This window comes from Dreissena polymorpha, chromosome 8, assembly GCF_020536995.1.
Source record: "Dreissena polymorpha isolate Duluth1 chromosome 8, UMN_Dpol_1.0, whole genome shotgun sequence".
Classification (NCBI taxonomy): domain Eukaryota; kingdom Metazoa; phylum Mollusca; class Bivalvia; order Myida; family Dreissenidae; genus Dreissena; species Dreissena polymorpha.
Genome location: NC_068362.1, coordinates 92,939,066 through 92,951,860, shown reverse-complemented (window position 1 = coordinate 92,951,860; position 12,795 = coordinate 92,939,066). Strand labels below are relative to the sequence as shown.

The window sequence follows — 12,795 nt, the reverse complement described above, 5'->3', positions numbered from 1 at the left end:
TTCAGCTCAGTCCGTAAATTGCTCTAATTGGTTAATAAAATATGCCGGTAGGGAGCGGGGCAGTGTTCCATATGTGTCTTAAATAATTATTGTTAACACTATATAAGTCACGTGAATTGTCCAATCTTCATGAAACTTTGATAGAATATTTGTTCAAATGATATCTTAGCTAAGTTATAAAATAGCTTTGGTTCGTTAAAAAAACATGGCATTTATGGATCGCAGCAGTGTTCCAAATAAGGAAAGGGTTAAAACTTCTTTACACTCAAAAAGTTACTTAATATCGTCAAAAATGGATAGAAATTCGTCCGCAAACGTGCTCTTATGATTAATCGGCTGAGTTCAAAAGTTGTTTATGTTTATTAAAAAACATTGCGGCCACAAGTCGGAGAAAGCTTATATTGCCGTAGTGAAACGTTGTTAACACTGTAGAAGAGACCTTTTTAGTCCATTCTTTATGGAATTGGTCAGATCATTTTTACCAAGTTTGAAAACAGAATATATGATGTTATTTCACCAGGTCAAAGTAAAGAAGAAAGCTATAAACAATCTGGGACATACATTGAAAGTCAATTATTAAACTGGTCGAAGATAAACAAGTGCCGATAAATTATGTTTCATGGAGTACTTTCATTTCTCTGAACTCTACTCAGAAAAATTCGGTTCCGTTGGGTCCCGGGTGAGTGCCTTATGGCCCTTTTCCACTACGAAAACAAGCCAACGATTCGCTACGATTTCTCACATTTATTTAATCGGGAAGACTCGTGACAGTCTGCGATTCAGTTATGACAGTGGTACGATTGAGTTACGACGAATCGTGGGGTTCGGTTGAAGTCTTGCGAATAGGGTCGCGACTTCACTACGATGTGTAAGAATCTACTGCGACTGTACTACGAACGATGCAGATCGGTCACGACTAAGCTAGGACCTCATCGAACGCACCCATAAATTCGGCGCCAATATCTACTGAAATTGATTCTAACACGGCAAGCGACTTGTTTTCTATAGACAAAGAAGGAAATAAAGTGTGGGTTATTCTGCAATAAATTATGGGCGGAGCTTAATGTTTCGAAAATAGTTCCGAATAAATAAAGAAAATATTGCAGTAAAATGCACGTGCTTAAATCCCGCTCTTAAAGAAATGTAAAAAATGTAGCACGTATATAAATGTGATGAAACAACAAATTGTATATTTGGTGTTACGTGGCATGACCACGCCTGCTAAGAATTTGTTTGTTAAGAAACGTAATTAAGAAAACATTTAAAGCATGTCAGCTTTTCAGAAGAATTAACACATGTGACGTCATTTAGTTTCTTAGAGTGTTGTTCTCAATGAAAGTGGCGTAATTTGCAAAATATTTATGAATGAAAACGACGTCAAATGTTTGTACAATTCAATGACGTCACTAAATAGTGAACTTTGTACTAAGAAGGACGGAGTATTGAAAAATATAGTTCACTTCCAAAAGCTTGAAGCAAATCAATCAGAATCGTGTAAGAATAGAAATAATATTTTTCTATGATGGCTTGTTGTCGAATAACCGACAGTAAGGAGTATAGATTCGTGTTATCAAAGCACTCGTGCTTCGCATTCTTGATTTAATTCCTACGCATCTATACTTCTTACTGTGGGTTATAAGACAACAAAACATGATGGAAAAATATTATTTTTAAAACATTCTTTACAAAATCGTAACTGTTTCGTAACTAAATCGTGAGAATCTTAGCGGGCTCGCAACTCAATCGGGGTGAACTCTTGAGAGTCTTGACAAAGTCGTAAATGATTCGTAGACAGCTCACGTGATCACCGATGCCCCGATTGAGTCACGAATTACCTAAGATTCCATTACGACGCCCACGAACGCACTACGACGCTGTTACGAGTCAACTACGATTAAATTCAGTCTTGGAGGTCTTGGTCAAATTTTAAATACGTTTAAAAACTGGCCGCGATTTTTTGGGAGCTCACGACTCGCCCGCGACTAGCTACGAATGAGTTAGGACCTTCGCCGATTGAGTTACGAATGTCCCCGACCTCAAAATATTGGAAATCGGGACAAATCGTGGCGAATCGGGTCGTAGTTGAATACCCCTATTAGGGCCCAAAGCCCACTTGTTGTTGTTTTTTGTAGTAAGATTAAAATGGAATATTCACTGTCTTTCATAGTCTGTGAAAGCTTTCCTTTACAAAAACTTTATTTTACTATGTACATATGAATCATTAGTGCCTATCACCACTGTGTGAATTGTAAAGAAAATATTATGATTTTTTCATACTTGATAATAATGCATTAAACTCATTTCAGCCAGGCATAGTTCTCTGCATGTTTCTTTCCCATGTCATTCGCTTTAAACTGTGATGCTGTGAGGTTTTTTAAAGACTACATATTTATTTCAGAGAATATATTCATAGAAAACAGAGCACGACAGATATGACAACCGGAACCAAGTGCTGCCTCCCATGTATTGGTATGGGAAGCTCATCACGAAACAATTCAACTAAGGTATGTTAAAACGGTTAAAGATGCCACTTATACATACAATCACTTTAATTTTCTGTAATTTTACATCATTTGAATCTTCGGAAACGTCAAGATGATTTCAAATATATATAATACTTTTATATAATATAATGCTTTTTTTCGTACGCTTTTGAATGCGCCTATTTTAATGCATACACTTAATACATACATTACGCCATCCTATTATCCTCTTGCTTCAGCTCTTCATACCTTTTCTTTTGTTTAAAACATATCCATTGCTGATGCACTGACAACTGAAAATAGGGTGCTTTGGGTAAACTCTATTTCAGCTGTATGGGATCCCTCAACACTACGGACTGTTCTATGCCATGGGACTTGCAATGATCATGGAGGGCATTATGAGTGCCTGCTACCATGTTTGCCCAACTTTGTCGAATTTCCAGTATGGTATGCGCTATCACATGAAAAATATATTACATTGTATCGGTAAAATTCAAGCAGTAACTTTAATGCTTTATTCATCAAGTGTCATTATTATATGTGTAAGAGTAAACCGAGTGAAAATGTTGCAAGGATTTTCACAGTCAAAATATTAGCGATTATCACGACGTACTAATTGACAATTAAACAATTCCAAAAAGGGACTCGCGATATTCAACTTTATTAAGATTAATACCGTCTGTATATATGAGGCAATAATTGTACGTGTACAATAACTAAATAATCACTTAATAAATGTACTTCTTGGTAAACAAATTTAAGTTATATATAAAACATTATGACAAGTGTCAGTTAATTGTCGCTTAGGAGAAACATTGTAATAAAGATAGTATTGTCAGACTGGACGTTGATGTATTGTCGCCATATCTTAAACATTTTAAGATCTAAATCTAGACTGAACACATAAGAGTCTTGTGACTAGATTGTGTTTAGTTAGGTCCAATTTTTCAAGACGACACGTGACAATTACGTAAGCAACATCGCATCACACCAAGTATGAAGCAATCACGGGGTCACAGTCACGACAGTATGATTTAAAGTTGACTTTTTACAACACCTATACACACGTAATATTGTGTTACGAAAATGTTTCGTGTTCGAATAAGATGATTCACGTTTCTTCACGGTTTCATTAAAAAATAACCATCCCTAGTTAATCTTTTCGAATCATACAATATTTATATGTTTATTAAATAACACAGTGAGTCATTGCTTGTGCTACATATGATTTATTAAGCATTTTTAGAGCATTTGATATTAGGAATGTGTCTTTAAAAATCCTGCATATATAGTCGGCTCGTTTCTGTAGTACTGGAGGCGGAATTGATAGTATGTAATCTTCGTTGAGTTCGGAGGGCAATCGATTATCTTCGTCACAAGCGAAGGAAGTTCGGTAACGTTGCTGGTTTCCGGATGGTGTCTTTCCGTCGGTCAGGTGAAGCTCTGTTTGACAGTATATGAAGTCTTGCAGAAAGGCAAGTTGGTCACTTCTCCTGCGGATGCGAGCGAGACAACATCTGTCGAAATGGTACGGTACTCTAAAGAACATTTCTGTGGTGCATTTGGGTAATTACATTAATTTCAAACGGTGCTGCCCGGGCTGCAGAGTTCCTGTTGCAAGTTTAGAGGGTCTTCGGAGGGTTACGGAAGGTACGGAAGTCGTACTAGGTGGTGGACGTTTCACTTAGGGCCTTGGGGTGACGAATACCTAGAGGTTCATTCAAGCCAAAAGCTTCATTGAAGGCAACGGTCCCTTATTTGTCGCACTGTAAATATTTGAGGCGACTCAATTACTCCTCAGTTTCCAATCGTTAGGCAGGTTGCCTGAGAAAAATTGTTTTAGGTAAGATAACGAGTATATTAGCTAGGTTTTACCACATTTGAGAAAAATAAAATTTCAAGAACAAATTCAAATCTAGTAAATGTCTTTTAATGATGCATATAGAAACTCAAAACGAAGTGTTCATAATTTATTATGTCTAATGTTTTCATATTAAAAATAAAATAAAATTACAACACATTATTAAAACAAATTACAACACATACCGCATTTTATGATCATAAATATATATGAAATGGTTGTGGAGTGGAAGAGTATTGCACAACAGTCATTGACATTCCCTGGATTCACACTGTATCATCACACATACGAAATGCGGAACATTAACCGAGAGATAATTGTAATGTAGATAGATAATTTCTTTGATAAAACATTTTTTTAGAAAAACAATTTTCGATAGACATCAATGTTATAAAGGTCATGCATATTGCAAAATCTTACTCGACCAATAGGTAAATAACTACCTTTCTATTAAGTTGTGTTCTTTTTTTATGTAAACGTTGAATAAATAAGCAAGTAAACTTTAACTTTGACCTAAAAAAGATTTTTGTTTTACAGCTTTTTTGTTCAGCGCATGTCAGTACAACAAATTCATGTAATTTCTACATAAACTTTTATTGAAATTAGTTTAAATAAAATACATAAATAATTTGTATAACATATTATATTGGGATAACGCTTATACACCAAAGCTATGTGATCGAGTATTTTATGCATTCAAGTACGGCTCCTTCCTATGATGCATGACATGAATTATGTACACTATGATGCCAGGATTTAAATCTCGACAACAAGAACGGATTAACTGATGCTTGTATTAATTTCATTGTATCGTGACTCAGAAAATTGTAACTTTGTCCCTCTGGTCAATTTTAAAATTATAAGTAATTAAATTGCAGTTACATCAATTGTATATTGTGTTTTATTGTGTGTGTTTTTTTATTTCTATGACTATACGGCTTATTTAAATGTGTGCGTTTTGTGATTAACGTTGGGATAGGGGAGAGTTATATATATCCGCAATCCTTTGCCCGTTTCGAGGCGGTGACTCGGGCTTTAATAGTTTTAGCATGCTGTATGCTAAATGTTGTGTTCTTCATCACGGGGTGGAATCATTGCGACCATAACGCTCGTGTTATGTGCGTAAAATGTCGCAATGCAGCTTCCGTTGTGGTGGCAATTTCAAACAATGGATTCAAACGGTTAGTACGCTTTTGTTTTTTACGTTTCCCGAAGACATACAGACCTTAATTTAAAAATCGGGGAATGCTATTCGATACGAATATTAATATTGTTTACTATTCTGGCAAAATTCTTGAGAAAAGTCCGATATCCTAACATCAAGGACTTTACAAAGGTTTGTTCATGTGATGTTGACAATGAACAAGTCGCATATTTGTACGATATTACTATATTTTTGTACAGAAAATCCCATTTTATATTCGTTTTTTTAATAACTATGCTCGGCTACAAAAAATATCGTAACCTCTTCTGAAAAGAAGGCGTTGTACCTGCTGTTTTGAAAATGTTGTGGTCGCGAACACATGTTGTGGTCGAAATTTATTGTTGTGGTGCTGATGTGAAGTAACATATATAAGAACAAACGTAAGGGAAGTTATGTAACATAAGATCAAAGGTTGGTAATTGTTTTTTTGAAACAACTGAAACAATACAATTATGTTGCATGAAAACCTCGCATTACGGCCACTCATAGTAAAGATTATTTTTATTATTTTTGTTGTATTGCAGATGTGAATATTCAAGGGAAGACGAAAGAAAGGATAGTTCCCATCCATTATCAAACGGATTTTATACAGTAAAAACGTCCTTGGAAAAACATCTTCAAATCGGACGTTAAATACCAGTACGCCTGTTAAAACGGTGGTGGAAAACGACTTTGTCAAAATAGCTGTCGGAAAAACTATTTTCTCCTGCATTGAAATTGAGTAGAATAGTGTCACCAATCCCCAAAATAAGTGATATTATTTCAAAACTCATAAGGCATAAAATCATTTCATATATTGTCAAAGCTAAACAAGAATTAGCTTTTAATTCACTTTAACGATCAAATATTTGATTAATAAATGATGCCAGTGAAGAAACATATATATACAGTGATGGTGCCCATACACCATCTTTTCGACAAGGTGTTAGACATCTGAAGAGAACACAATGTGAAAGCGGACTTTGTAATATTTCTGACGTTGGTAGCCCAAAAGTTGACCGATGGGCAATATTGCATTTATTTTGTTCATAGATGTTGTGAATTGGTTTCGATAACGATACGCGCGCAATGCGTTACAGTGATACAAGTTTTAATTTGTTTTGGTTGGGCAACCGATTATTTGAGGAAAGTTTATGAGTTTCATGGCCGGACCAAAAAAACGAGTCGCAATTTCTATGTCGAAACAAGCAGCTGTCTCCTGCAGATTCAAAAATTAATTTTGACTGTCCGTCTGAGGTTTTATTGGATAACAATCCTGTGCACTTTGACCTATCAGATGGTTTAGATCTTGGTGTTATAGACAGAATGATAACTCTTGTAGCCAACAATATTAAAGCGTCTTTATTATACGTTATAGTGTTTTATGGAAAAAAAATGTGGAACGGACATTTTCTTAATCGGATTTTAATCCGAAACATTGGTGGAGAAAAAGTTAAAATTATACCTTTATTTTATGCAAAATATAACATAGTTATACATAGAATTAGATTTTATTAAATAAACTTCTATTCTTATAATGTGTTTTGTTCTTTGTTTTAAATTCATGACTCTTGTAAGAAGTGTTCTCTACAAATCATGTGTTTTTTGCTCTTTTCGATATTTTTTTCAAAATACAGGAACATGAAACATTCCTTTTGAAACCATTTAAAATATGTAATTAAGGTCCAAAAATTTGTTTGTTTTCCATTTACCCGACAGATCCTAATTTTTCGTTCCGACACGTAATTTGTTTGGTCATTGGAAATCAAGTTTACGGCGAATAATTCATTATTTGTTTAACTTGATTATTGTTATCAAAAGTATGACTGTGCCATCTTTGAATGTTATATAATTAATGTTGCAAACACAGATAGATAAGATAGTTTATTAAAGTCTCATCATCATGTACCTAGTAAAACATATATAAAATAGCTTTAAAACAAAGTACATAAATGCCACTCACAATTAAGTTATAAGAGACTATACATATTATAAAAATACAGTTCAGCATCTATAGCCAAAACTTTATGAACATATTTCACTTCAACAAAGGAGAATTTTGATCAAGTTTTCAACTTCAAATATCGGTTTTAAGTAAAAGAAAATATATAAGAGTAAGATAAATCTTACATCTAATTGCTATGGGTATTATACAGATAATTTTGCAAATCTGGTGCCAAAATAACTTCTAATTGGAGCAGAAAACACATTTAGAAGAACTTGCTTAGTTGAAAATATCTTGCACAGGTAAACAACGTCAAATGAAAAAAGTTTCGCTGACCTACCTTCCCTACGTTTTGGCAATGTTAGTGGAAACAAAAAAACTTACTACGAGTGTGGTCAAATTTCAACCTTGAATTGCATTTTGATATGTACGTTAAAATTTATTAACTGATAATTTAATCAAATATCAGAGGGGAAAGAAATACAATTATTGAGCAAACTTTCATATACGTTATACAGTTTAATCTAAAGCATTTTTTTTATCTCAATAGCATAAAGTTTATGCAGTTTAAAATAAAACAAAAACAAACAAATTGTCTTTAATTACATATAAAATATATACTGAAGCAAAACATATTAAGCAATCAACGTAATTAAAACATGCATACAATGTAGTCGTTACATAAATAAAATCAAACAGCCCGTTGGCCTCATTTCATTCCCAACATGCTCTTTGAACTTTTCACATATGACTTCTGGTTTTTGTCTGCCACACACAGCCACGTGTCGTTCAGTACTTCGTTTGTACGCATACTCCTTGCACCAATTTTCACACTTGTATTTGTATCCGTTGCCATGAGACTTGCTCATATGTTAGTTAATGTCTCGCCTGCAAGCAAATGTTTGTTGCATACAAAACACGTATGAGGCCCTTTTTTCAAGTGGACGACGCGTTGATGTCTTTTCATGTTTAAAACTGTGCTACATGTTTTTACCGCAGACAAAGCGAGTTGCGAATTGTTTGTTCATGGATGTTTTTTATATGGAACGAGACGATGACTTCTGCACTAAAAATCCTTCCACAGAAGTAGCAGAAACACTTTTGGCGTTTGTTTGATGTCGGCATATCCACGTTGCGACCTGAAACATACCAAATCGTTATGAGTATATAACGTGACAGTTTAGCAAGAAAATATTAAATCAGGACGAGACAGCATATATCGCCCTTGATTTACAACCAATGTGACATAACAGGGTTTTTTAAGTACCGTCAGTGCATTACAGTTATAGCAGGGTCCCGTTTTGGTGAAATGTTTAATTTCTATTTATGCATACCAAATTTCATAAGAGTAACCGGTTTGTACTTAATGATATACCGCATGATAAAGTTTTTCGGAAGGACGGACAGAAAGACGGACGGGCGGAGGACAAACCTATTTGCATTTGAGAACTTGATACTCGGGCCATAGAACTGTTCTGCGTATATATAAGCAAAGGAATTTTAATACATTTCTACACATGGAAATGTAATGTTATAAACATCATAATCACGTAAACAAGTTAATCAACATATTAAGTAATCTATATTATCTTCATGAGCATTTATCAAGTGAAGAACTTACTTTGTATTAAACTTGTATTTTTAATTCCAATAATAACGTTAGTAGCAAATTAAAACTGTGCCGCGTTTAAAAAGACCTGGCAATGAGGTAATTCATCTTCACCTGCTTTAACAAAATGGATATGTTAACTTTAAAAGTCTCGTTTGTCTTCTGGAAATCTCATTGTGCCAACATAAAAAACAGCAGTGCACACAATAGCGCATTTGTTAATAAGGTAAGTAACTCTGTAATCATGTGCGTTTCAAATATGTCAATGTTTATACTGTTATTCGACTTCACATAGAGATGAGCACATAAATGAAATTCATAACCATACTAAATGAAGAACATATACACAACAATTTAAGGGATTCGGTTATTTGCTTTCTATATTTAACAATATATTTATTTAATGAAATGCAGAGTGATTCCTCAAGTCACCAGCACCAGATTTCGAACATGAGCCAGTCTGGATAAAATGTAGATTGAGTAACAATCAGACGGACGGACGGACAAGGACGGATGGACGGACAAAGGGACAGACACACATACACAGAGAAAGACAGATTGACAGACAGACAGACAGACACAGAAACAGACAGACAAAGAGACAGACATAAAGATTCAATTATCCGTCTGTTTTATTTCACATCAGCACCACAACAATAAATTGCGACCACAACATGTGCTTGCGACCACAACATTTTCAAAACAACGGGTACAACGCCTTCTTTTCAGAAGAGGTTACGATATTTTTTGTAGCCGAGCATAGTTATTAGATAAACGAATATACAATTGGATTTTCTGTACAAAAATGTAATGATTTCGTAAAAATATGCGACTTGTTAATTGTCAACATCATAGAACACACCTTTGTAAAGTCCTTGAGGTTCGGATATCGGATTTTTCTCAAGAATTTTGCCAGAATAGTAAACAATATTTATATTGGTATCGAATAGCATTCCCCGATTTTTAAATAAAGGTCTGTATGTCTTCGGGAAACGTAAAAAACAAATCCGTACTCACCGTTTGCATCCATCTTTTGAAATTGCCACCACAACGGAAGCTGCATTGCGACATTTTACGCACACAACACGAACGTTATGGTCGCAATGATTCCACCCCGTGTTCATTAAATATGCAATTTTAATTTCATTATTTTATAGCGAACGTGGTGATTGTTTTCTCTTAATACTTATTTGCTTATGTATTGATTAATAGTATGTAGTGTTGTTTGTGTTAATTCAGATACGTCGTTTATGTATGTGATGGCTTGTCTGTGCATTCTGAAGATCTACCAGAACAGACATCCAGACATCACTACCAAGGTTCATACCTACTACCTTGCGATGGCCGTCATAATCATTGTGGCCGTGATTGGACAGGTAGGCTTTCCGCTTGAGACTATGGGAAAACTTATTTAAGTTTCATTTTGTTTCTTAAGACATGGTCAAAACTGGGTTGCGTCAAAAAATTTCATCATCAAACACGTGCGTCAGTTGTCTTTAACTAAATTACAAAACATTTGCGAAAGCGCTTAAGTTAGTGCATCGGCCGTCCGTCAAACTCCCGTCGTACGGACATTGTGAGCATATAGTGCGTTGGACCTTTATGGGTTAGTTGAATGACTGAAACCGCAATGTATTTATGATTGATGCGCTTTGAAAATACGCCTTCCGCGTTTGATTATGATATTGTCAATTTAAGCTGCGTATGTAAGAATGCAACAGAGTAGAGAGACGGTTTTAGATGCCCAAATGTATAAAAAAAAAGATGCCACTGCTTGGCCACAATAAACATAGAATTTTAACTAGTATCTAAATAGAATTTGAATAATGGACTAAACTTTCTACTTAAGGATTGAACCAAGTGTTTTGTTTTTGTTTGCTTTTTTAGAAAGTCTGTAGAGGGTTACACATTACATATTGAGCGTACAGGGGAAATGGATTTGACTGTCGATTTGGATATATACATATATTTGTACATACCTATACTTCTATGTTCCTACCTTTATATATATATATATATATATGTATATATATATATATATATATATATATATATCTATATATATATATATATATATATATATATATATATATATATATATATATATATATATATATATATATATATATATATATATATATATATTTATATATATTTATATTTATATATATTTATATTTATATATATATATATATATATATATATATATATATATATATGTATATAGCGATATCATCAAGTCAGCTCAAACCGCGCGTCGTCTCAATCACTACTTCATCATATTTGAGGCGCCTGCATTTAATATGATCTGTCATGAATGGTTGTGTACGATGGCATTAAAGCGGCATAGGAAATGTTGTATTTAGCGGTTGATATGACGTGCAATACCTTATAGCTATGACGTACGCTCACGATAGTTATGACGAGGACGCGATATCAATGAAGCGCGCACGCGAAAAATGCCCAATGAGAAAACGTATAAGATCGAAAAAATACGGTGGCACTTAGGTGACATCACCGCTCCAAAAAAAAAGTCGGGAAAACACAAAATTAACTCGGGGAAACACAAAATAAGTCTGTTTTCAGGAGTTATTATTTTATTTTTTTGCGACGGGAAAACAAAAGTTCTGTTTTCACGTCTTTTTTTTTGGAGCGGAAAACACAAGTTCTGTTTTCCCGCCTCTTTTTTTTTGATACTTGAAAACACAATCGCTATATTGTTCGCACAAGATAATCGGCCAATCACAGACGCGGATTATATGGAGGGAACATTTGAAAACGTCCTAAAGGCAAGTTCTGATATAAAAAAAAAACATTCTACTACTACTACTACTACTACTACTACTACTACTACTACTACTACTACTACTACTACTACTACTACTACTACTACTACTACTTCTACTACTACTCGCCACTACTACTACTACTACTACTACTACAACAACAACAACAATAACTTCTTTTACTACTACTTCTACTACTACTACTACTACTACTACTACTACTACTACTACTACTACTTCTACTACTACTACTACTACTACTACTACTACTACTACTACTACTACTACTTCTACTACTACTACTACTACTACTACTGCTACTGCTACTACTACTACTACTTCTACTATTGTTTTTATTATTATTTTCTTTTTCGTATTTAGAAACTTTTATCCGTCTAAAAAAAGCTGATTGGCAACGAAACCCACTCGAAATAAAAATCACATGGATTTTTGTATTTTTATAACACGATTAAACCCAAGAAAATTGCGCAAATGGTTGATCATTTGATAAAATATAGTGTTCTCGGTTAAAAAAGCGTTTTGTCGGATTAAAATTTGATTTAGTGTTCGACCTTCATTAACGAGAAATCATGATTAAGCAAAATAATATTGGATATAAATATTTGCATAAACATTAAAGCTATGAAATTTTACATTTTACACCTCTTATTAAGGCCTCTTCATGATATACAACAAGAAGAGATTAAGCTGATACTTATATTTAGCTGCTATTTTTCTGGTTCTGGTATAAAAAAAAATTATATAACAAACTCGAGTCATTTTGGTTCGAAAACATTTGTGAACAACGAAGGTATACATCATACATTTTTTTAAATACTCTTTGATATCAAATCATCTAGCAGCAGAATGGTAGTATATGAGAAACAAAGAATGTAAAAACAGATACTTACGCAATATATAGTTTTGG

At 34.0% G+C, this 12,795-nt stretch overlaps 1 protein-coding gene across 4 annotated transcripts in view; it reads left to right on the top strand.

The window, feature by feature from the left end:
- LOC127842760 (SID1 transmembrane family member 1-like) overlaps positions 1–12,795 on the top strand; it is a 74,470-nt gene that overhangs the window by 36,567 nt on the left and 25,108 nt on the right. For all 4 annotated transcript variants that reach the window (XR_008031864.1, XM_052372470.1, XM_052372471.1 and 1 more), the window contains 3 exons: positions 2,399–2,504; positions 2,813–2,930; positions 10,321–10,457. Coding sequence is in view for 3 of the 4 variants with exons in the window: in XM_052372470.1 (XP_052228430.1) it covers positions 2,399–2,504; positions 2,813–2,930; positions 10,321–10,457 (361 nt within the window). In the remaining variant the exon portion in view is untranslated. The remainder of the gene's footprint in view (positions 1–2,398; positions 2,505–2,812; positions 2,931–10,320; positions 10,458–12,795) is intronic.